Source organism: Momordica charantia (assembly GCF_013281855.1).
Source record: "Momordica charantia cultivar OHB3-1 chromosome 7 unlocalized genomic scaffold, Mcharantia_2.0 BLBB01000007.1, whole genome shotgun sequence".
Lineage (NCBI taxonomy): Eukaryota > Viridiplantae > Streptophyta > Magnoliopsida > Cucurbitales > Cucurbitaceae > Momordica > Momordica charantia.
In genome coordinates, this window is record NW_028275165.1 from 3,937,685 (window position 1) to 3,964,121 (window position 26,437).

Here is a 26,437-nt window from a genome sequence, read left to right on the forward strand (position 1 = left end):
CGATGCCAAAGCATGAGTGTCGGTACAGTTAATTCAAAAACACGGGATTCACTTATGTCTGTACAATCCCTAGTCGGGTGCCCTAAAAACGAGACCTGATATTTAAAGGGAATGTTGCCCTAGCCGACAGACACACAGAGCCCAAGGGAGACAAAAATTGAGAGCTGAAAAGACAAAAGAAGGGAATATACCCATTTTCGGGAGGAGAGCAGATGCCAGAAAGGGGAAGCTCGCGTGCTGGAACGAGCTGACTGCTTCTTCTTCTCTATCATTTAGCTATTTTTCTGCTATGGGTTGTATTTCTTCTTCTTCCATTTTCTTTTCTTTACCCATTATGAGCTAAACCCCATTTTGTGGGAGATTTACATGCTGTAACTGACTTGAGACCAAACCTCTAGCTGCTACATTTATTTTTAAGCAAATCTGATTTTATTTCTTAATCTTTGCGTTACTGTTGGTCGTTGTTTCGTGTATGCTAGCTTATGTATTGACCCGGAAGGGCTTATGGGTGCTGATTTATTTTGCTTGTGATTAACGCTTTTCTATAGCTATAGGGATACTCAGGAATGAGGTCACCTAATCATGCCTATAGCTTGGGTTTATTGCTTGGGTATTTAGCAATGAGAGTTGTACTTACTCATGTTTGGGATGTCTCGGAAGGGAACTGAGTCAAGCTGGGCACTAATAGATGTTAGTTATGCTAGAGGGTTGGTTGATCTGTGAAATTATGCTAAATATCCCTCGCCTTTTCCATATCTGTTATTCCCCCATTATCGCTTTCTGTGCTACTACTTTCTTGTGTTGACAGCTTCAAAACTATTGTCTCTTGCAAGTTTATGTCGTCTTGTTATTACTTTATTTTATTATTTGTAGACAATATCCATACCCAATCTTTGTATATTTTTATTTGTTGGTATATGTTTTTATCATTAAAATACAACCAAAAATCCATGTGGATACGACCTCGTACGTACTACAACCGACGAATCATGTATACTTGCACGTGCTGTCAACATAGTTGTGTGGACACAACAAGTTTTTGGCGCCATTGTCGGGGATTTTTGTGATTTTATTTCAACATTGATATTTGTAGATACGGTGCTGAAGTGACTTTTCTTGTTTTCACATTTATATTTTGATGTGTGTTTTTGTGAGGTGCATGAACGATTACAAAGGATTAGAATATATTATTGATCACGAAATATAGCGCACCTTCCACAAAAATATATGAGAGTAGAGTCGACAACAAGTGGCAGCCAACCTGGACAGAATAAATCAGCCAGTTCAGTTTAATGCGCCTATAAGACCAAATGTGAGAATAGATGAAATAGTAGATGAGGTTCCTGTTGTTGCTTACCCTACTGTGACAACAAGTGGCAGCCAACATGGACAGAATATGCAGCTCCAGCATTTTACAACTTCAACCAAGTTATCACAGAGCCAGAAATTGAAGCGTCCAAATTTGAGCTGAAACCAACGATGTTTCAGATGCTCCAGACAGTGGATCAATTTCATGGACATGCAACGGAGGACCCACATCAGCATCTGAAATTCTTTATGGGAGTTTGCAATTCATTCAAAAACGAAGGATTGAGCAATGAAGTGCTGAGGCTTAAGCTATTTCCATATTCACTTAGAGATGAAGCCAGAACATGGTTGGAGTCCCTTCCCTTAGAGTCTATTACAAGTTGGGATGATTTGGCCGAGAAGTTCTTGATGAAATACTTCCCACCCAGCAAAAATGCTAAGTATCGCAGTGAGATCAACAATTTTCAACAATTTGCTGGGGAATCAGTCAGTGAATCCTGGGAGTGTTTCAAACGATTATTGCAGAGCTGTCCTCACCATGGGATCCCAAGGTGCATACAGATAGAGACATATTACAAAGATCTGAATGATGCCACACGCCTAGTAATTGATGCATTACAAATGGGGCATTGCTAGCAAAACCCTAAGCTGAAGCATTCAATATTTTGAAAAGAATATCATCAAACAATCACTCATAGCCTGATCCCAGAGCTGTTCAAGGAAAATCAAGTAAGGGGCTAGTTGAGTCAGAATCATACACTACATTGAATTCAAACATTGAGAATCTGACGGTCTTGGTAATGAGAAGTATGATGCAGCAAAGTTCAGTTGGAGCATTAACTGGTACGGCTAATGTCAACCAAATTCAAGGGATTTCATGTTCTTTTTGCGAGGGAGATCACCACTACAATAACTGCCCTGGAAATCCGGAGTCAGTTTATTATTTGGGGAACCCGCAGAATAATAGAAACAATCTGTATTCGAATACGTACAATCCTGGCTGGAGGAATCACCCCAATTTTAGTTGGAGTGGTGATCAAGGAGGACACAATGCGGGAACATCTAGTGCTCCAGCATTTCAGCATAAGGTAAGTTATCCTCCTGGTTTTGTGAATCAAGGACAAATGGTAGCACGAAGGCAATCAGAAGGATCAATTGCATCTTTGGAAAAGCTGATGAAGCAATACATGGCCAATAATGATGCCACTGTGCAAAGCCAAGCTACATCATTAAGGAATTTAAAATTACAAGTAGGCCAATTAGCTACGGATTTGAAGAGCAAACCGGTTGGAGCATTACCTAGCGATACATAAGTGCCAAAAAGAGATGATAAGGAACAATGCAAGGTCCTCACTTTGTGAAGTGGGAAAGCATTACCTCCGGTGCACCCGAATGCTCCAGCATCGATCAAGAAATATACTCAAGCTGACCAAGGAGAAACTCAATCAGAACAGGACAGTGAGCCAGCAGAAGTAGTCGTGCCTACTCCACCAGAGCAGACAGCTGAACAACCAAAGGAGGGTCAGAACACATCCAATCAACCAATTAATCCAGTAATTACTAAAACACTTGGACAGGGTCGACACAGATTAGAGTGCCCGAGAAAAGAAAGCAGGCAGAGCATGAAAATGCTCCAGCAGAGTATAGTCCAGCGCCACCATATCCTAAACGGTTGCAGAAGAAGGAGCGAAACGTTCAATTCAATAAGTTTTTAGATGTCTTGAAGCAACTGCACGTGAACATACCGTTGGTGGAAGCTTTAGAGCAAATGCCGAATTATGTGAGGTTCCTGAAAGAGATACTCATAAAGAAGAGAACGCTGGGAGAGTATGATACGGTAGAAATGACTAAGGCTTGCAGCACCATACTCACGAGCAAAATTCAAACAAAGATGAAAGATCCTGGAAGTTTCACCATACTAGTTTCAATTGGAGGACAATAGATAGGGCTTGCCTTATGTGATCTGGGCGCCAACATCAATCTCATGCCGTTATCAATTTACAACAAGTTGGGTATTGGAGAAGCAAGGCCCACAATAGTGACATTGCAGCTAGCAGATCGATCCATTACGCATCCAGAGGGAAAAATTGAAGACGTTTTGGTAATAGTAGATAAATTTTTTTTCCCTGCGGACTTCATTATTTTGGATTATGATGCAGATAAGGAGGTTCCTATTATTCTTGGAAGACCATTCCTTGCAACTGGGAGAGCTTTGGTAGATGTCCACAAAGGTGAGCTCACAATGCGTGTACAGGATTAAGAAGTGAAATTCTCGGTACATGACTCCATGAAATTTCCTGCTGAATCAGAAGAGTGCTCAGTAATAAAGATATTGGATGAAGCATTAATGGAGGAGCTGGAAACAGAAGTCATGTTTGAGCACCTAGAAGCAATTGACGCCGAAAGTGTTGCTGACGCGTTTGAAGAGGAGCTAGAAGATGTCCAATCAGAATACATGAACACTAACAAAGGATTTGTGAAAAGAATGTATAAGTTCCTAGACGTCACAAACTCGGAGCTTAGATTACCAAAGCCATCTATTGAAGATCCGCCAGTGTTGGAGCTTAAAGCATTGCCACAACATCTGAAATATGCTTACCTGGGTTTATCAGAGACATTGCCAATCATCATAGCAGCGGACTTACCCTTAGAAAATGAACAAATGTTGTTGAATATACTCAAGGCACATCAGAGAGCAATTGGATGGAATATTGCGGATATCAAGGGGATAAGCCCAAACTTCTGTATGCATAAGATAGTACTAGAGGAGGATTGCAAGAACTCTATAGAGCCCCAGCGTAGACTCAATCCGGCTATGAAGGAGGTGGTAAAGAAAGAAATTATTAAGTGGTTGGATGCAGGGATCATATATCCGATCTCAAATAGCGAGTGGGTAAGTCCAGTGCATTGTGTGCCCAAGAAAAGAGGTATGACTGTAGTGGAGAATGCAAATAGTGAGTTGATACCCATGAACACAGTATCTGGATGGCGTATATGTATGGACTATCGCAAGTTGAAGAAAGCCACAAAGAAGGACCACTTTCCTCTCCCCTTCATCGACCAAATGCTGGACAGGCTGACAGGTCAGGAGTACTACTGTTTTTTAGATGGCTACAGTGGTTATAATCATATTACAATCGCTCATCAAGACCAATAAAAAACAACTTTTACTTGTCCCTACAGAACGTTCGCTTTCAGGCGAATCCCATTCGGGCTTTGTAATGCCCCAACAACGTTTCAGAGGTGCATGATGGCCATCTTTTCTGACCTGTGTTTATAGATGATTTTTCAGTCTTTGGAAAGTCATTTTCAGAATGTTTGGATAATTTGAAGAGAGTGCTGCAAAGATGTGAAGAAACAAACTTAGTCCTGAATTGGGAGAAGTGTCACTTTATGGTGCAAGAAGGAATTGTGTTAGGGCACAGAGTCTCCAAAAAGGGCATAGAAGTGGACAAAGCAAAAATTAAAGTAATAGAGAAATTGCCCCCACCTGTGAATGTGAAGGGCATCCACAGTTTCTTGGGGCATGCCCGTTTTTTTCACAGATTCATAAAGGACTTTTCGAAAATCTCTAAACTTATTTGTTCTTTGCTTGAGATTGATAAAGAATTTAATTTCACATCTGACTGTTTGCAGGCGTTCGATACACTGAAGTATGCTCTCACCCATGCTCCCATAACGACAGCTCCAGACTAGAACCAACCTTTTGAATTAATGTGCGATGCTAGCGACTATGCTGTGAACACTCGTGGATTGAAACCTGCAAAAACAAGTTAGCACTCCGACAGTCTAGTTAGTCTGTCTGCCAAATGAAAAATAATAATAAGTAAATTATCAGTCTGTTTTCGCATACCCCCTTCGTTGATTTCTGGGGTACTTATAAGGAGACAAGGAAAAGTAACCGTTGTGTAGGGGTGGCATACTCGTTTGAATGACGCGATTCCCACTCCGTAAGAATAGGGAATCGTGCGTTATGGGAGGAAGCAGTTGAAGTGTGTCGTCGTGGGAGCGGGGTAGCCGCTCTGCTTGACTTTTAGTTCGACTGAAAATGCCCAGTTTGGCAGTGTTCCGACCTTGACATCTTACTTCTATAGGACGCTCACCCTTGTGATTAGATAACTTGAATGACGTGTCTTTTGGGGACCGACGACTAAACAGTTGGCTTACATTTCAAATTTGTAACCTTAATCTTTTTAATCATATTCCTTTTAAATGTTCTTACAAATCTCAACCCATTAATATAATCTCCTCAAAATTCTCCAAGTTTATATTTGAAGGAGGGTGGGAGACCTTCCATATTTTTTTTTTATCTTTTTATTTGTTTTTCAGAACAAAACTTTTCAACTTCTCTAAAGAACTTGATAAATATATTATGTAGGCTACACTAATTTTAACTTAAACTTTCCTCCTCTCTCTCGATCAGTAATTTCTGCCTCTCTCACTCTCTATCTCTCTCCAACCTCAAAGTTTGATCGTGATCGTCTCACAAGATTATCAATTGCTAGGCGGAAATGGAAGCTTCATATTTCCTCAACTCAACCTAGCGGCTTCAAAGTTCCAGGTTTTTCGTTAAAATTCTTTTACTTTTTTTTAAAAATTATTTCACATTGTTGATTGCCCAATGTGAAAGTGAAAAAAAAAATTGATGATATTAGTAATAATAATGAGACATGCACGATGCATTATGAATATAATATATGTGATCGAGAAAGATGTGAAAATATTGATTCTAAATTAATGGATTTATTGGTAGAAAAATGTCCCAAAAAATAGAGAAAGTAATTTAATTTTTTTCGAAAGATGAAAATTCTAGACATTTTTCTAATATTCATTATATTAGAAAATTATCTAACCGTGAAAGACATGATAGAAATTGGGTAGTTTATTCAAAGGATTTTGATAAAGTTTTTTGTTTTTGTCCTAAGTTATTTGATACTAAATCATTGATGATATTAGTAATAATAATGAGATATGCAGGATGCATTATGAATATAATATATGTGATCCAGGAAGATGTGCAAATATTGATTCTAAATTAATGGATTTATTGGTAGAAAAATGTCCCAAAAAATAGAGAAAGTAATTTAATTTTTTCGAACGATGAAAATTCTAGACATTTTTCTAATATTCATTATATTAGAAAATTATCTAACAGTGAAAGATATGATAGAAATTGGGTAGTTTATTCAAAGGATTTTGATAAAGTTTTTTGTTTTTGTGGTAAGTTATTTGATACTAAATCATTGATGATATTAGTAATAATATTGAGACATGCATGATGCATTATGAATATAATATATGTGATCCAAGAAGATGTGAAAATATTGATTCTAAATTAATCGATTTATTGATAGAAAAGTGTCCCAAAAAATAGAGAAAGTAATTTAATTTTTTCGAAAGATGAAAATTATAGACATTTTTCTAATATTCATTATATTAGAAAATTATCTAACAGTGAAAGACATGATAGAAATTGGCTAGTTTACTCAAAGGATTTTGATAAAGTTTTTTGTTTTTGTCCTAAGTTATTTGATACTAAATCTAATATAGTTCAATTAGGTAATGAAGGAGTTAAAGATGGGAAAAATCGTAGTTGTAGGCTTAAAGTCATGAATCTGGTATTGAACACATTTAATATGAATATTTGGGTTGATTTAAAAATTAGATTGTTAAAAAATAAAACAATTGACAAATTCTTTAAATATTAATTAATAAAGATAAAAATAATTGAATAATGTATTAACACGAATTATTGTTGCTGCTAAAAATATTGCTAAAAATAATTTAGTGTTTCAAGGAAGTAATGAAAAAATTTATGAAGAAAATAATGTAAATTTTTTAAGCTTAATTGAAATGATTGTAGAATATCATCCAATAATGTAACAACATGGTCGTCGTATTCAAAATAAAGAAATTCATTATCATTATCTTGGACATAATATACAAAATGAACTGATACAACTATTAGGACTTTAAATAAAAATATATAATTATTGAAAAAATGAAAGAAGCAGAATATTTTTCGATTATATTAGATTGCACACCTGATGTAAGTCATCAAGAACAAATGTCTCTTATATTGAGGTGTGTTGATACTTAAACAAGTCCAATAAAAATAGAAGAATATTTTCTATAATTTTTAAAAGTTGAAGATAATACTGGAAAAAGTTTATTTGATGTGCTTATAAAAACAATTAAAGATCTTAAACTTGATGTATCTACTATAAGAGGACGAAGATATGACAATGGATCTAATATGAAAGGAAAACAAAAAGGTGTACAAAAAATATTATTGAAAATAAATCCTCAGGCATTATTATATACATCTTGTAGTTTTCATAATCTCAATCTAGTATTATTTAATGTGGTTAGCTCATGTCTTAGAGCTATGACATTTTTTTGAGTTGTGCAACGTATTTATTCTTTATTTTCTAGTTGTTCAACGCATTTATTCATTATTTTACTCATCTATAAAACGATGGAAACTCTTAATCATATAACCAACTTGACTTTCAAACCATTGTCAGAAATACGATGGAAAAGTCGAATTGGAAGTGTTAAAGCAATATGATTTCAAGCCCCTCAAATAAGGGAAGCTTTATTGAAATTAGGAGAAAATAGTGGAGATCCTAAGGTGAAAATGAAAACTGAACCTAATTGTTTAGCTACGTATGAATTTGAAAATTTTGAATTCTTGTTGGACATGACTATATCATATGATATTTTATTTGCTATAAATTAAGTGGGTAAAGTCTTAAGACATAAAGATATGCATATTGGTGTTGTTTTAGATCACTTCAAATGTTTAATGTAATTTTTAGAAAAATACAAAGAAAATGGATTCACAACTGCTGTGATTTTAGCTAAGGAAATTGCAACTGATATGAAAATACAACCAATATTTCGTAAAAAAATAATGATTCGAAAAAGATAATAATTGGATGAGAATTGATATTGAAGAAATACGATCACCCGAAAGTTCTTTTAGAATTGATTACTTTTACTATATTATAAAAAAACCAATTTCTTCACTTAAAAATAGATTTGAACAATTTCAACTATATGAAAATATTTTAACTTCTTATTTGATATAAATTTTTTAAAGTCATTAGATGATCCTAATCTGAAAAGATATTTTATTAATCTTGAAAATACACTAAAATTACATGATACATTTTTTTAAAAAAAATTAAAGGTTTCAATTAATTTTTTTAATTAAAAATATTAAGAGAAGTCTTGCAAAATGAAATTTATTATCATATTCAAATATTAAATTATATAAAGAAAATAAACACTTTTCCAAATGCATATATTGCATATATAATATTATTAACAATACTGGTAACAATTGCTTTCCTTGAAAGAAGCTTTTCAAAATTAAAATTAATCAACTTGTATTTAAGGTCAACTATGTCAAAAGAAATATTGTATGGAATTGACATATTGTCTATTGAAAGAGATATATTAATGAACTTAAATTATCAAAATTTAATATATAATTTTGTATCTCAAAAAGTAAGATAAATAAAATTTAGATTATATTTTCTATATTAAAGCCTCTTCATCAAAGTTTTGCCTAAGGCCTTGTATCATCTCGAGCTGCCCCTAATGGTGATCAAACATTGATAACCAATCCTGTCAGGTGAAAGCTTTTCTTTGGATCGACAACCACTCTCACATGACATATAACTTTATATTATCTATGTTTATCATTATCTAACTATATGTGAACTTGTTATTTTGCCAAATTGAAGTCTTCCTTTAGGCCAACTACATAGTGCATAAATACACAGGCTCACAAACATCTGACAGTTTTGAAATATGTAACCATACACTCAAGCTACGTTTCATGAGACTTGTATTGAAATTATTTGTTAGTTTTCGTTTTTTATGACAGATTTACGCACATAAACTATATTTTGCAAGAATGAATAATCATGACGACACGAGACAAAATGAATCGAATTGAGAGGATAAATGATAGCTAGACCACAACTTACGTGAAAACCAGTGCAAGTGTTCACCAAAATAATCAGTTGTGGTATAAAACAAGGTCTTCTCCACAGGGACTGAGGCTAAACTTCAAAGTAGTAAAACAGAATACCCAAAAGAAATTTCAAAATAAAAATGATTAACGTGGTATGAATATTGCAACATTAAATGAATAAAACAATAAATAAGCAAGAACATAAATTCTATGCGATTCTGTGTTCGAGCATCCGAAATAGAGATCAAACTGACACAAGTTATGTGATGTGTTATGAAGGTAAATCGAGGGGGAATCATGCAACTTCTCTCACTCACAACTATCTACGCTCTAGCAAACTCAAATGCTGATTGCCCAAACAGACATGACTCTCTCCTGAGATACCTAAACATAGTTATTCCAAACTCTCGCTGTGAAATAAACAAGCAATATGCATAGTTTATAGGCACGAAAGGGTGAGCCTCATCTCTGAGTACTCACCATCCTACTTCAAAGAGAGAAGTCTAACAGTAATAGAGGTAAACATGCATCATAAGGAATTTCCCAAGCCACAAACAAGCTAACAAAATAATAATATTGGCCAAACAAAATCAGTAAGATGAAAAAATTTAAACACCTCTATTAAATCAGCAATAAGAGCAACTAAAACACAGTAAATCGAAAGCTGTTCATCCCCCCCCCCCCCCGACACTAAAAGATAACAAAGCAACGGGTAGAAGAGAATGGAACCTATTGAGTAAGAAGCTTCAGTAATGGTGGAAATCACCCAGCTTAGTGATGAAACAAGGTGAAGCTTCTCCTTTGTTCGCTTCTTCATCGAAAAATGGGTGTGAAATGTTCTCTGAAATTGATGCAAAAATTGATCTCTGTGCTATTTCTCTCTTTTTGTGGTTAGACACTGTTTCCCTTTTATATCAGGCTTTTAAATTTAGGGCAACATCTGGAAGCTGTACGAAGACAGTTAAAATTGGGGCAACAAGTTACTGCGCAGTTACATATGCGAGAGCATCCAGACTGGATAGACTCTAGCATGGAAACTCTGTAGCACTACAGCAACCTTGATAGTTCCCAGCTTAAACATCCTAAATTCTGCAAATCACACCAAAATAATCAAATAATTAACTCAACTTCATTAAAAACAAGGATATTGAGAATTGTAAACAACTTAGGTAACTACTTAGCTAAATGCTTCTCTTTTCTTGCTAATTCCCTAAGGACTCTTACGTTTTCACACCAAAGTTGCGCAATTTATGCCACAAAACACCCCCTTATGAAGTTATCACTAATAGTAGCCCAAGTCAGCAACGAAGAACAGTGTCTAGCACCCAAAAAGGCACCATAACACCTGCAACACAAAACAAGAAAAGTAGATTTTCTACCCGAGGGGACAAGGCCTAGGCGCCATCACCGAGCGCCTCGAAGGTGTATTTTTTCATCCGTTTTTTTCCTTGTAATGCCACGATGCTCACCTATGGCGTTGTGAATGACCTTTTGACATACTTTTGGGAGAGAGACACGAGGTAACTCGAAAATAGAGGGAAAAGGAGCATCAAGTAGCTTAGAGAAGAAATTTTCAATGCTTGGGATCGTGGAGATTGTGTCGGGGACAATAAATCAATACAACAAATTTAGTTTATTTATTTTCCCTTAATTTTTGTAGTTTATTATGAAATTTTCTTTGAGACTTCATTGTTTTTTATTGAATATGAGCAGCTAAGTTCCTTTGTCTTAGGGGTTGCTGTAGTCATTAAACTTTATGGAATTTAATTCTCTTGATTGAATGATTATGAATGTTTTATTTATGTATCTGTATGCTTAATGTCTTTAATCTATTGGCTATAGATTGATTGATTTTAGACTTTAAATTTTACGCTTGGGAGAGGTGGTTTAGAGTTGAACTGGGATGCATAACTAAAGGAGTTTTAAGATCAAGAGATTTAGAAGTCCTTAAAACATGGTTAAAATACTTATCCAATAAAGCCTTTATTTGCTATAGAAACTAGATATGAATATTGGTTTCTTAATTAGTAAAGAGAATTAACTTGTACTTGGGAGAGGTAGTTGAAATTTCATAGTTCATAGCCTATAGAATTAATAGTCCATTCATTATTGGGTTATTAAGTAATTGGCTTACCGATTCAATAGGTGAAATAAATTCTCTAAGACATTTCTTGAAAAAGATCTACAAGCTCCCATGTTAAAGCAAATGTCCATTCCTAAAATTATCAATTCCACAATTTCTAAAATTGTTGGTTGATTGGAATTTAATGGAATTTGGAATTTAATGGAATTATCAATGCCTAAAATTTCTAGCAAATTCTCCGCCCATATGAGTAGCAATTTCGCAGATTTGGCTCCCTTCAAATTGGCTAGCGCCTCTATGTTCTAATTTAATTAGTATATATTCTATAATTAAAAATCATTGATACATTCCTAATCTGTCTTCTTTCTCTTTCCATTGTCCTCTTATCTCGTGTATTTTGGACAATTAAGGATTGTGTCTATTGTGTTATATTTTCCTTTTCTTGTTTATCTTCACTCTCGTGTAGTTAAATAGAGGATGAATCCTGTTGGTATATTGGAGCAAAAAACAGATGACCCATGTCCTATGAAAAGAAGGATTTTCAATACTACTACGATTTCCTACAAGGAGTATGATATTGCTTTCTTATAAGTATTAGGATATTATTTTCTTATAAGGATTAGGATATTTGGATTCCTATCAATAGAGCTCTTTTGTTAAAGTTTTGTTCCTACATAATCCAAATAAAAGAGACTTGAGTGGTTATGGGTAGTGTACTGTGAATAGGAGTCTATATCCCATGGGTTTAGTGATGGTGTTTTCAATTGTGTATTCATATGTAGCTATTGTTAGGGTACATAGAAGCAAGATAATGTGTATAAGGTTATCTTGAATGAGATATCCCTTGTAATATTTCCACCTATAGTAGAACCTGCTTTTTTGCAAAAGATTGTACATAGTCCCAAATATTGGGGCGGACCAGTATAATCCTGTGGTGTTAATCTTTTTTCCATCACTGTCTCTTATTCCTTTGTTATGGTTACTTACTTATCTGGTTTTAGCCTATGGAAGGAAAAAATCAACTAGTTTCTATTTGATTAAGAACTTACAGGAAGATCAATTGATCTATATGTTTTCCAATTAACTCATTTCTATATGGTATCACAATGAGTTATTCTTTTGTAAATTTATCAAGAATTAATCATATTTTTATTTCTCCCTATTAATTTTATCTTTATTTTAGTGCATGCTTATTTGCTTTGATTCTATTCTCCCATTTGATTTTGGTTCTTTAAATAAATTTGATTTTGGTTCTTTAAATAAAGTTGAACGATTGTATCTGTGATACTTGAGTGAGCTAGAAACTCAATCCATAGGAAAATATCGGTATTCACTTACCAACTATATTAAAATGTGACTCGTACACTTGCGGTAAGCAATTTCTTCTACAAGATGTTAATATCATATGAGAGAGGACTCCTAGTGGTGCATATATGTTGACCAATAAGCCAATACTCGGGTAAACGCCCTGATTAAGTGCCTATATGGCTCCCAAATAATATGAATTAATTTTGTAATATAAGTGCCAAAAATAAATGCAACATTAATAAACAATCATACATAAATAAAATTAATAATAATTGATGCGGCATGAGTTGATCCAACATGAATCGGTATTGGATAAGTACGTGAGTCGGGGATTCAGTAACTCTAAAATCATCGTTCCATCTACATTTATGAGAAGTTGAACGTTAGTTTTTATTGAAGAAACATACGTGTGAATTACTTGAACTAAAAATTAAAATTACGTACCGTACTGCCAATGGTCTATCTCCTAAGTTATTCTCGCGTACATGGAATCTACGGGGTGCTAGTAGAGGGAAGCGGTCTCATGTCCAAATTTGTAGTAATATAACTGGTTGTGTTATATCTTGTGCATCTATAGCTACAGCTCATAACTGTTTATAAAGCCAGGCAAGACAACCCGCACCCCGACTCTACTGTCCAACTATACCAAAACCTGCTAGTAGAGGTAGGTACATCAAGTGGACTCTAATGTTCGACTTATCTGAAAATACAATACCTCCAATAAGGGTAAGAATGTATACCCTAGCATAACGTTGCAGAGCCTCATCATCAACATTGATACGCGACAACCAAAGCGTATTGAGCCACTCAAGCCACAAGCCACTTGAATCCAATCGTATAGTTGGTTCAACTCGAAAGGCTAAGAGTTAGAGGGATTACCTTTGCAGTCGTTATCTTGAGCAGACAGATTCCTCACTATGCTCAAGGCTGGAAGCACTCCACGAGTTTGATGACCAATCAAACAACCATGCTCCGAAGGGGTCAAATACGAAAACCTAAGTTCAACCTCACAAAGGGATTCGATATTTAGGGAGGGGTTTTGCACACGACAAAGGGAAAAAAACACACTCTGTTTTATTCAATTCAACATATCTAAGCTATCCCAAACAGTAGAGGGTACACGTCTATATATAGGCGCCTTTGGCCTATATAAAGAAAGAACAAAAATTAAAAAGAAAATAAAAATTGATAATTTCCTAAAAGTTGCTAAACTTGCCTAAAGTTGGAATTTAAAATTGTTAAATTTAAAAGAAATAAAACAAAATCAAATTCAAATCGAATCCCATCAGATAAACCAAAGTCATAAGGAAATCCTTTCTTTAAATAGGATTGAGTGGGCGGCAAGGCAAGGCTGGGTGCGTGCATGGGAGACGTATAGGGGCGTTGGGGAGCGTGCAGGGTCGCTGGACGGCGCTGGCGCTGAGTAGCGTTTGGGGTACTGGGCGCTAGGCGGTAGGGGTGCTGAAGGCGGCAAGAATGCGCAGACGCTTGGCATGAGGCACGCGGGCGGACATGGCTACACGTATGGGCGTTGGGCGGACAACAGGCGTGCGGGCATGTGCGGCAGGCAGGGGCACACATGGATGCTGGGCATACGCGGGTATGCAGGTGTTGGCGTGTAGGCACGGGCGGTAGGCAATGGCGTGCAAGCTGGGGTGGCAAACGATGGGCGCTTGAGCAGGCAGCGCGAGCATGGACCGTGCGCTGTGAGGTTAGCAAGGTTGTGGCGTGCGCGGTAGGGGACGTGCTTTAAGGTTCTCGTGGCATGTTAGCGTGCGCGGCAGGGATGCGTGTGCTTAAAGGCATGCGCCTAGAGGTGCGTGCGTGCGGGTGGCCTCTCGATAGGGTTGTCCTTGAAGTGGGACCACTCGCTTGGCTTCTCATGCTCTCCATGCTCTCTTGACCTTAGTGGGTTCTTCATTGGCCTTCAAAATGTTCAAAATTTGTTGATGGGTCCAATGAAGTCTCCTTTGTTTAGTGGGTCTTTCCTCATCTCTTCATTGTTGGTGTAGGTGGCATTTTGGAGTGTTAGGTTAAATATGATCACATCATCTCCTCCTTCTTGAATTGGATTTGTCCTCGAATCAAGTTGTTTACCTCATCCAAACGAAGCAAGTCAGTCCAATGATAAGCATATATAGTAGGACTATTACCTTGATAAAGTTGAAAACTTCATTTTTTTCCTTATTCTTAAAGATCTCCACTTGATTGTCATGTTGGCTCTCCTCATGTGACTCGGCCTCTTGAGGTGTTTGGGATCCTTAAGTATGTGGCTCAAAAGAGCTTCCTTGTTGCTCTCCTTCTTCTTCTTCCATTCTTCTCTCCAAGTATGGCATGACTTCGGGCATTGTCTCTTCGATATCCTATAAAAACTCAACACAAGTACTAGGCAAAGTATTTTTTCTTTCTTGAGTTAGGAGATCATTACCTTCATGTAGGTATAAAAGAATTAATTGTGTAGCACATAGAGCTCGCTCTATTTCATCTCTTTTAACCATGAGGGTCACGACTTTCTCATTCTTTTTAGGGGCTTTCTCCTTCTTCTTAATTTGGAGTTCAATAACTTCCTTTTTCTCGGCCTCCAACCTTCTTTCTTCCAATTTTAACTCATCAATGTGTACTTCCTTTGGAGAAAGAGGTACAAGCGTGATTTTCTTACCTTGATGCTTAAAGGAATATTTGTTAAGAAAACCATCAAAACTTACTTTCTTATCAAATTGCCACAGTCTCCCTAGCAAGAAATCACTACCATGCATAGTACAACATCACAAATGACCTTGTCCTTGACCTACCTATGTTAAATGGAACTTGAACTTACTTTTGGACCTTCACATCTCCACTATTATTGAACCATTGTAGGCTATAAGGTCGTAGGTAGGGTGTAGTGGCTAAATTCAACCTCTCCACTATATCCTTATTAGTAACATTAGTGCAACTCTCACTATCAATGATAATACTACATGGGGTGGAGTTTACTATGCACCTAGTATGGAATAGGTTCTCTCTTTGTGCCTCTAAGGGTTCATCCTTAAATTGCACATTGAGGTTCCTCTAGCTATTAAGGCTATATCCTTGAAATCCTCTTCTACTTCCTCCTCTTGACTACTCTATTCTTTTCTCTCATTAACCTCTACCTTTTCCTCCTCCTCATCATCCGTGACTAGCTCTCCCTCTTTATGTATCATGACTCTTTGATTAGAGTAATTTCGGCTGGCCTACTCCATGGCACTTAAAATATTTAATATCACTAGTCCTAGTCTTGGGAATTTCAGGATGGATTTTGGACTTGGATGACCCTCCATTTTCATAACTAGCCTTCGGTTTTGACTCTATGGATTTGTTCTTCATCTTGCTACTAGTGGTCTTAGGGGTAAATTTAACATACCTTTTAGCTCTTCTTTGGTTTTTGCTCCTCTTTTTTGACGGCGAGGTGTAGAAGTTCCTCAATGTCTTCATAGTGTTGCAAGTCAATTTTGTCGGTTATGTCCGGATTAATACCATCCAAGAATCGAGCCATAGTGGTCTCCTCATCTTTCTCTAGTTGCAAACGACTCATCAACATTTCCATCTCTTTGTAGTAGTCTTCAACTCCCTTGGTGCCTTGATAAAGCTTATTAAGTTTCCTTGAATTTACTCTATGATAGTGTGGTGGCACAAATCTTCTCTTCATGAGTTCCTTGAATTCGATCTAAGAGTCTACGGGTCCTTCATTGTTCCTCCTTCTACGAGACGTCACTTTATCCCACCAAGTTAGTGTATAATCCTTAAAATGAGTGATTGCGAGAATTACCTTCTTGCCATCATCATAGTTATGACATGCAAACACTAACTCAATTTCCTTCTCCCATGGTTCGAACTCTTCGGGTGTAGACTTCCCATGGAAGGTTCGGATTTTTAACTTGATGCTCCCATGGTAGTTTTCTCTTCTTGGCCTCTCTCGGTGATGTTGGAATCTTCCTCTCCCTTGGCCAATGTATGCTCTTCTTGGAGGACATACATCAAAAAGATCTTCATTAGCAAAGTATTCATTTAAAGTACCTACCTCTTATTCTTGGGAACTGTCGGATATCTCTCTTGGACTCATTGGTCTCCTTAGGTGTGGCAATCTTTGTGGCCTTTCCAATCCTTGAACACGTGTGTTCATCATTTGTAAGGATTCGGTAAAGATCTTCAAGCCATTGTGTGAACCTTGCAAATGTTTGGATTTGAGCTTCTTTAAGTCTTTCATCGCTCACATTGGCCTTGTCTCTTTCTTTTTTAGTGTCATGAGACTTTCCTCTTGTTGCCATCACTACACAAGTAAAGGTTAGTATGAACAAAGAAAATACTTTCTCACTCCCTTACTTAACCTCTCGGCTTCCTGTCCTTTTGTAGTGTGGATATTGGTGGGGATACCCTTTGGAGATGCTCACTTGAATGTTGGCTTGGTGGGGATATCCCGGTCTAGAGCCTAAGCTCTGATACCAAATGATACGCGACAACCTAAGTGTATTGAGCTACTCAAGCCACAAACCACTTGAATCCAATCGTATAGTTCGTTCAACCTGAAAGGCTAAGATTTAGAGGATTTGCCTTTGCAGTCGTTACCTTGAGCAGACATATTACTCACTATGCTCGAGGCTGGAAACACTCCACGAGTTTGATGACCAATCAAACAAGCATGCTCCAAGGGAGTCAAATACGATAACCTAAGTTTAACCACACAAAGGGATTCGATAAACCCGACAGAGGGAAAAAAACACACTTGGTTTTATTCAATTCAAAAGATCTAAGTAATCCCAAACAATTGAGGGTACATGCCTATATATAGCTCAAGACCCTTCGCCTTTTAAGGAAATAACAAAAATTAAAAAGAAAATAAAAATTGATAATTTCCTAAAAGTTGCTAAACTTGCCTAAAGTTGGAATTTAAAATTGTGAAATTCAAAAAAAAATAAAACAAAATCAAATTCAAATAAAATCCCATCAAATAAACCAAAATCATAAGGAAATTCTTTCTTTAAATGGGATTGAGTGGGCAGCAAGACATGGCCACGCACACGCATGGGGGACGGACTAGGGCGCTGGGGAGCGTGCGAGGTCGCTAGGCGCGTGCTGGTGCTGAGAGGCATGCGGGGTGTTGGGCACTGGGCGGCAGAGGCGCTGAAGGAGGTAAGGACGCACAGACGCTTGGAGTGGGGCGCGCGAACAGACATGGCTGTGCGCATGGGTGTTGGACTAACAGGAGGCGCGCGGACATGTGCGGCAGGCAGGGGTGCACATGGGTGCTGGGCAGGCGCTGGTGTGCAGGCATGAGCGGCAGGCGTGGGCGTGTAAGTGCGGGTGCAAGCAATGGCGTGCAAGCTGGGGCGGCAGGCAATGGGTGCTTTGGCAGGCAGCACACGCATGGATTGTGTGCTGTGAGGTTAGCAAGGCTGTGGTGCGTGCGGCAGGGGGTGTGCTGTGAGGTTCTCGTAGCATGTTGGTGTGCGCGGCAGGGGGCGTGCTGTGAGGTTCTCGCAGCATGTTGGCGTGCGCAGCAGGGGTGTGCGCCTAGCGATGCATGCGTGCGGGTGGCCTTTAGATAGGCTTGTCCTTGAATTAAGGCCACTTGCTTGGCTTCTCATGCTCTCCATGCTTTCTCTTGACCATAGTGGGTTCTTCATTGGCCTTCAAAATGGTCAAAATTTGTTGATGGGTCCAATAAAGCCTCCTTCGTTTAGTGGGTCTTTCCTCAAGCTTCTCTTTATTGTTGGCGTAGGTGGCATTTTGGAGTGTTGGGTCAAATATGATCACATCAAACATCATCTGGTAGATGGGCAAAATCATCAAACTGGTTTGCCAACCATGGTAAGCTAAGACGACCACCAACTAAATCTTTTTCTCTTGGTGTAACTTTCAATAATTCAGTACACACATTGTTAGGGTTGACTTTTTACTGCAGAAACATGTGTCGGTAGCCCTGTTTGACCACGTTTTTTACCCATTTCCCATTATTATTTGCCAAAAAGGACCACATATTCTTAAAGTAGAACATAGATAGATTATTTCTGCATAAAAGTCAAACTATGATACTTTAGAAAAAATATGAGATAAATACGATCAAAGTTGGAAGAAAATAACAGAATTATGTTTTTTTGCAGAATTGCGCCTGGCGCATTTTTGGAGGGCAATTTGTCAAAACGCACGTTTTGATTAATGAAGGGCAAGTAGGACATTTCCCACATGTTCAAAATCGTGAGTCCAAGTCCAAGTGAGGTGGTTAGGTGAATCTCAACCCTTTTCCATCTAAAATGGAGGGGAGTTTCAACCAACCTATGGTGCTATAAAAGGAAGCCATCCATCCCTCAGCAAATCATCCCTTTCATCCTTCATTTCATCTTCTTTTAGATGCTCTCTAGTTGTAGAACACGTTTTTAGGTTTTATGTTCATGTTCTAGTTGTTCATTTCTTTGTTTTTCACGCTTTTACCTTTCGTATTGCCTTTAGTTCAGTTTCTTACTTCTGTTCTTTGTTCATTCTATTCCTCTAAAGTTCTTTAGCGAGTTTCAACTCCCCTCACGCTCGAAAGAGAAAAGGGTTAAGCTAGAACTCCTTGTACGACTTATTTATTCATTTAAATTCAATGAAAAATACTTTCTTTATGTTTTCGTGCATTTACTTTCATTTAATTATGTTCTAAATTAGTTATCAACCTCCTTATGGAATGCCTTAGTCAAATGATTTGATTTTCAGCACGCTCGGGATTTTGGCCAGATTGCGCCTGGCACTTTTTTGTGTTGGTTTCTAAAAACTTCTCTTTACATCTTTTTTCCATTTGGCCAGTGGAAACATGATTTATACACCAAAGCCCGACCTTGGGAAAGGTGAGTTAGGTAAAATAATAGGAAACCAATATGGGATGTGACTTAGGAATAAGCGCATAAAATATGGTCCTAGGAATAGGCCCTCTGACCCATAATGCAAATGAGTTGGTAGATATTCTCTAGGATTGTAATCACACATAGAAATATGATTGTAGGTTACCATAGTCTCTGCAGCAACCAAAAGCTGTAGTGAAAGAGTAGAACTCAAATCCCAAGAAAAGTCAGGAATTGCGCCTGGTGCATTTTCCGAACATAGTGTGTTCTCCATGTTTTGCATCAAAACTATGGTAGGAGACAAGGAGGTTGAGTTGCATTAAATTGCCTTATAGTTAAAACCCCAAACAACAACATTTCACCATTATTTTCTTCCTAGATCACAATTGCATATTTGAACTATTTCACTGCATTACTTGATTTTGAAAAGCAACAAGTCCCTGAAGATTCGACCTTGGATTACCTCCGAGTATTACTTGTGACCGTGTGCACTTGCACGAGTCTCTAATCTTTTTAAAGGTAGAGAGAATCCGAACAAGTTTTTGGCGCCGTTGTCGGGGACTTAGTTTTCAAAATCATATTATTTTCAAGTGAATTGTTTCATGTGTGATTGTTGCATACCTCTGTCATTGGACTTAATTGTTATATCTAACCTTTAAGGGAGTTGTGTATGAGCACAGGGTCTGGTTGGTTGACCTTTGATCTAGAGATTGAAACAACCCTTAAGAGGATAAGGCGTGAACAGAGGTTGAGAAAAAAAAACTGAAAAATAGGAGGAAATGAAAAAATAGGAGGTTACTTGTATTGAGCCAACAACCAGCAGGAGTGTTGGAAATGGAGTCTCAATTTATGTATAATCTTCCAATGGGAAGTAACATGCCCATAGCTCCTGTGAATCAATTATGTTGTTTATATTGTGGTGATATTCGTCATTCATTGGAATATTGTCCATCTAATCCTTCATCTTTTTATTATCCAGGTCAACAAGGGAACCAACAAGAATTCAACCATTATTCAAATCCATACAACCAAGATTGGAGGGATCATTCGAATTTCCCGTGGGGAGAGCTTCAACCTGAAAGTATATTCCATCTATATGAGCATGCATTCCCACCAGAATTCCCGTCACAATCTCAACAGGAATACAATCAACCATGGATGCCAGAACAAACGCAATTATTGGAAAGTTTTAGCCTTGAACAGACTATGATAGACTTTATGGCGAGAACTGATGAATCAATACGCAGGCTGCAAATCCAAGTGGAGTTGATGGTTAATGAGCTGAGGAATAGTCTACCAGAAGCTTTTCCAAACAATGAGCAAGGTGAGGCAATTAATGAAAGGAGCGAGCTTGAAGATGACGAACTTGAGCTCCCAATAGACAATGATGATCCACCAATCCCTGAAGTGATAAATGAGGTATGGAAGAATAAGGAAGTTGAACCCGAGAAACCGATAGAGGTAATGGAGCATGAGCTTACAAGTAAATGAAAAACTAGGAGAAAATGTGATAGGTTCAGATGAAGGGTTCTACGTTAAAGTTTCATCCCAAATTCCAATTTTCAAAAATCAATGCATACAAGTAAGTCAACTACCCCTCGAGCTAGACCTTAAAGCATATTGTGCTTTGAAGGAGCGAAACTGTGACATGGTAGTAGTAGAAGAGAGATCAAATGAGCTTGACGAAACGAGTGAAAGTTGAAAGCCTCCAACGTTCTTGAAAGTAAAATCAATAGGAGGGAACTTTTGTACATTAGTGTCATGTTTACTTTTCAGTTTTTTTTATGTCCTGAACATTTTAATAATTTCATTTTCTTAGTACAGGATTGGAGTTTCCAAGAAAATAAGCGAGGCATAAGGCAAAGAGCAGTGAGCATTATTCCATAAGAAGAAACAAAACAAGACTTAAATATGGAATGCCTAGAAAAAACGCCATTTGGTGGCTGTTATTTTCTCATTAGCTGAATCGATGGAGTTTTCTAACCCTTGTTACGTTGTTGATATAATGTTGTTTTGTTCATGTATGCTTAGTCATGATATTTTATAGGTCGAAATATTTGCATAAGCTGGACAGCATGTTGAGATGTTTTGTGGATAACATATATCATGTTTAGTCTTACAAGTTAGGGTCATATAAGCATTAAAATTCTATGTACCCCAGGCTCCTTATCATACTTCATGCCTTGTGTGCTGCTGCTAAAACTACTGTCTATTTGTTAAGCATGCCTAATCATAAAAAAAAAAAAATAGTTAAAACAATTCATCGGTCGTGTTGAGGACGTTTTTACGTAAAATATTTTTTGTCTTCTTTTTGCAAAATTTTTACATTTTCTTTAAGGCTTTTTTGTGTAGATTCCAAATCTAATTTTTCTTTTTGCATTTGAATTTTTCAGGATCAAGATCCGACCCTCATCAAAATTGCACCAGGCGCAATTTAAGAGACAATTTCGATTTTTGAGTTATGGATTAGGGCTTTCGTGGGCTTTATGTGGGTTATGTTTAAATGAGATTTGGGTTGTTTTTAAATCAAAAAGAGGCCCAATTTTAAACCCAATTATGTCTTTAATAGGTTTTAAAACATAAAACAAAAAGCCCTAGAATTTGAAAACACCCCATTCACGATTTTTACCATAATTTTCTCACTTGTTTTTAGATCTTCTCTCAAGAAATCTCAAAGAATCTCAAAGTCTCTTTCATCTCTCTCTTTTTCGCCACTTTTAGGGTTTATTGGAGGGATTTTCGTTGTCGATCGTGAAGCAAACTCAAGAACCATGGAAGGTTCATCTTCCTCCAAGCCATACGACAAAGAGAAGGAAAATAAGAGAGTGTTGTTGCCTCCACCAACCAAACCGGGTATGATTCCACTTGAACCTCCTAGGAGTTCTCATGAAAAGTTAGTTTTTGATCCTAGGGAACAAAGAAGAAAATATGAGGAAGCTATAAGAATGAACCCTAGGAGAAACCTATCCATAGCTGGTTCAAATTCTGAAAAAGTGAATATGGAATCTCATGATGCTAGGGTTAATAAAGAAGGTTCTAGTGAAAAGAGATTAGGAGGTGTTAATAAAGTTTATCTTCGAAAAAATCAATCTCTAGAAGAAAAAGGTGCTGTCTTAGATGATGAAATAGCTAGACTTCAAGAGAGAGCGGAGATGTTCAGTAAAAATAACGAAATTAGGGATAAAGAGAATGAGAGAGTTTATGAGAAAATTGAGGAACTAAACATAAAATGGCAAGAATTCATGGAAAACTCAAAGAAAGTGAGTGAGGAGATTCAACTTGAGTTAAATAGCATGAGTATACGTCGTAGGATGAATCTTTCTCAAGATAACCCCGTTTCCGAGTCTTTAGAACTGTCTATCTTTCCCCCTCTTTCCACTACTGTTGCTGTGCATGTTGAAGGTCAAGAACAGGTTAGTAGAGACTTAGAACACGACACGGAGCCCTTGGAGCACTCAGATTCGGCCACGGTCGAAATTCAAAGCCAAATTGCGCCTGGCGCAATTATGGATGAGACTCTACCGGCCACTCTACAAGGTATTTTGTCTCCATCTTTTCCAGATCCTATCTTGACTAAAATGCCCCTAGTTCTTGATGATTCAGAACAAGAAAGGACAACATCGAGAATTGCCGAAATTTTGGTAGCGTTGAATGAAGCAAGGGGAGAAGATCTATTAGAGGATGATGGAAATAGTGGGGTAGCACAAAGACAATTGAATGTTGATGGAGAGGATGAAGATCTTGGAGAATTACCCCGAAAAATGCATGCAGATGAGTTTGAAGAGGAGGAAGAAAATGATGATATCTCTCAATATGAAGTGAGAGTACGAACTCCAGTGCATGAATCTCAGCAAGATGATGAGAAGCCCCCTGCACAAGAGCAAGAAGGAACATCTGGTCCTGTCGATGTCCTTAGTGAGGCCATGGAGGAATCATCTTCCTCTTCTTCACAAGGTAAGACCCCTTCTTTGTCGAGTTTGAATGTTTCTGACCCAAACTTTGTTGCTAATGCAGAGACTTAAGATGAGGAGGTGAGTTTGGCTGAAGTGGTGAAGAAAACACAAAAGAAGAAAAAAGTGGCAGAAATTGCGCCTGGCGCAATTTCTGGGCCTAGGACCCAAGCCGCTGTAGCACGTTTGGCTGCCCAAAAAGAAGCCAAGGCTGGTCCATCTAAAAAAGCCAAGAGGGCTAGGGTGCAAAGAGGGGCAGAATAGCTACTTGAGGAAACCAATGAAGAGGAGACCGATTCTACCGAGCAAACACCATCAAGAGTAAAAAGGGTGAGATTGGAGGTGAGGAGGCCCACCTTCACAACACGTGATATCCTCCTTGAGAGAGGTTTTCATGAGGCCCAAGAGCTGGTGCCGGAATATGTTAGAAGGAGGCTTATGGAGAATGGTTGGGAGACATTGTTTGCCTCCATTACACGTGTATCAGAGGACTTGGGGAAAGAGTTTTACACTGCCATTAACCCAAACCGAGGGGATGTAGTGAGAGTACGAGGTAAAGTGGTAAAATTCTCGCCTTCCATTATTAATACTCACTATGGTTTGTTGGATGTTTTTAATGCCATAGGTAATGAAATTTTGGTGCATCCATCGGACAAGCAAGTGGAGGAGGCGCGTAGGCTTATTTGTAGACCACATAAGACATGGACCATTTCAACCACAGGGAAGCTTTCCCTAAAGCCGCTTAACATCAACAAGCAAGCAATAGTTTGGATGTATGTGGTGAAGAACCGGTTGATACCCACTTCTCACGATTTTTCCATTAAGCGCAACAGGGCGATGATGGTGTACATTCTCATGAAGGGTGTTGAGTTCAACTTTGAGGAGCTCATAAGGAACGAGATTCGGAGTTGCTCCGAGAAAATGGTAGGTTTTCTTGTTTTTCTTAGACTAATAACTGAGTTATGCTTGCAGGGGGGAGTGGAGGCCGATGATGCCAATGTTGTGATGCCCAAGAAGCCGTTCACATCACTAAGAAGAGTTCGGGGGTATTCCATTGTTCGAGAGGAAGATTCTCCCATTACCGCTGCGGATCTCGAGACCCGAGGGGTGGTGACTAGGGAGCAATATGATGAGCTTAGGCACAAGTACGAGCTTCTTTTGTTTACTCAACGTGCCACATATGAGTTCCTCAAGAAGATATTCGGTGATGAAGCACCTTCTTTCCCCGATGAGCTTGCGGTCGATTTACCATCTTCTTCCCTTCTTCCTACAGATTCCAACGACGATGAGTCTTCCGATGATGAATAGGGGAGTATCTCCCTCTCTTTGTTTCGATATTTGGATCTTGATTTTGTATGTTAGTTTAGTTTGCATGTTAGGTTGTGTTGGTTGTTTTTGTTCTTTTAGTTTGCATGATAGGTTGTTTAGTTTAGTTTTTGTTTTTAGATTAGTGTTGGGATGTTGTGCTGTTAGGAATGTTTATAAAGTGTGCTTTTGCATATGTTTAAAGTTCAAGCTTGCATGCTTCGTTGTTCTAGCTACTAGCTTGTTCTTAGCTTCTTCAATGCATCTTTTCTAAACTCTCAACATGTTCATCATTTTAATGAAATGCTTTCCTTTGTTTTTTTGATTTTGTATCATGTCGATGAGGATTTCTAAGGGCATGAATAGGTTAGATTTCCTAGTTTTATGATCAAGTCATAAGTCATTTTCCATTCTTTTTGTTTTGGTTATAAATCTGTGTTCGGCTTTTTTTTGTTTTGAAACCTTAACTTTTTCATTGCTTTGGAAGTCCTTGTCCTTTTTGTGCCAAAATTTTGCATCTCTCAAAATTTCTTTCCCCAGTGAGGACACTGTTTTCTTTAAGTTCGGGGGGACGGTGTGTGTCTTTTTGTTTTAAGAAAGAAAATGCATTTTATGTTTTGAAAAAGAGTCAAGAAAGAAAATGCAAGCAATAAAAGAGTCATATGCAAGAAATTTTTTTCGAACGAAAGAGTATGAAAAGAGTACAAAAGAAGAAAAACAAGTCAAAAAAGTGTCGTGAGTGAAAATAAGAGTGGGGGAACGAAAAATAAAAGTGAGAGTAAGAAAAGAGTGGTAAGAAACATAAGAGGAAAGAAAACGCACTTACTTTTTCACGAGTCCCACTATAGACATTCATTTTGTTTAAATGGGTGGCGTTAGCATCTTGGAGGGTGGTAGCCTACATATTAAGGTGACTTCGTGAAAACCATTGTCGACATCATTTTATGTCGGGTTGCTACCTAACAAGTTTCTATGAGTGGCTGTGGTTTGAAATCGATGTTAGTGTGTTGAAAACCTCAAGGGCTAGTAGCCGGTCCACTTGATGTTAAAATTTTTGAATAAAAATGGAAGTGTGCATATTACATGGTTTTGTAAAAGAGTTTTCTGTTTTAGAAAAAAAAAAGATTTAGAATCGTTTTTATTTTCAAAACAAAGGATGGTTTATGGTTTGTTGGCTTGAGAGGAAAGTTAGGACGTTTAGCTTGTGGAGCCTTTCCTGAGACTTATATGATTCATTTACTTAGGACATTTGGATTGTTGACCATTCATATTTCTAGCATGTTGATTGTTTTAGATTTGTTGTTGTTTTTGCTCGAGGACAAGCAAATGGCTAAGTTTGGGGGTGTGTTAGGCTTGACTTTTTACTGTAGAAACATGTGTCGGTAGCCCTGTTTGACCACGTTTTTGACCCATTTCCCATTATTATTTGCCAAAAAGAACCACATATTCTTAAAGTAGAACATACATAGATTATTTCTGCATAAAAGTCAAACTATGGTACATTAGGAAAAATATGAGATAAATACGGTCAAAGTTGGAAGAAAATAACAGAATTCTGTTTTTTTGCAGAATTGCGCCTGGCGCATTTTTGGAGGGCAATTTGTCAAAACGCACTTTTTGATTAATGAAGGGCAAGTAGGATATTTCCCACATGTTC

At 37.7% G+C, this 26,437-nt stretch overlaps 1 protein-coding gene across 1 annotated transcript; it reads left to right on the forward strand.

The window, feature by feature from the left end:
• Positions 1-1,479: 1,479 nt before the first annotated feature.
• LOC111025065 (uncharacterized) lies at positions 1,480-3,568 on the forward strand. Its single transcript, XM_022302919.1, has 4 exons — positions 1,480-1,911; positions 2,007-2,594; positions 2,897-3,145; positions 3,251-3,568. Exons 1-4 carry the CDS (start codon positions 1,480-1,482, stop codon positions 3,566-3,568), a joined length of 1,587 nt encoding a protein of 528 aa, XP_022158611.1.
• Positions 3,569-26,437: the final 22,869 nt, after the last annotated feature.

Bases quoted from the DNA above. Each gene is read 5' to 3' on its own strand.
- LOC111025065 (XM_022302919.1), top strand. From the start codon at position 1,480: ATGTTTCAGATGCTCCAGACAGTGGATCAATTTCATGGACATGCAACG. The intron at 2,595-2,896 runs GTTGGAGCATTA...GGGTCGACACAG, and splicing joins CGGATTTGAAGAGCAAACCG to ATTAGAGTGCCCGAGAAAAG. The intron at 3,146-3,250 runs GTAGAAATGACT...GGAGGACAATAG, and splicing joins CGCTGGGAGAGTATGATACG to ATAGGGCTTGCCTTATGTGA.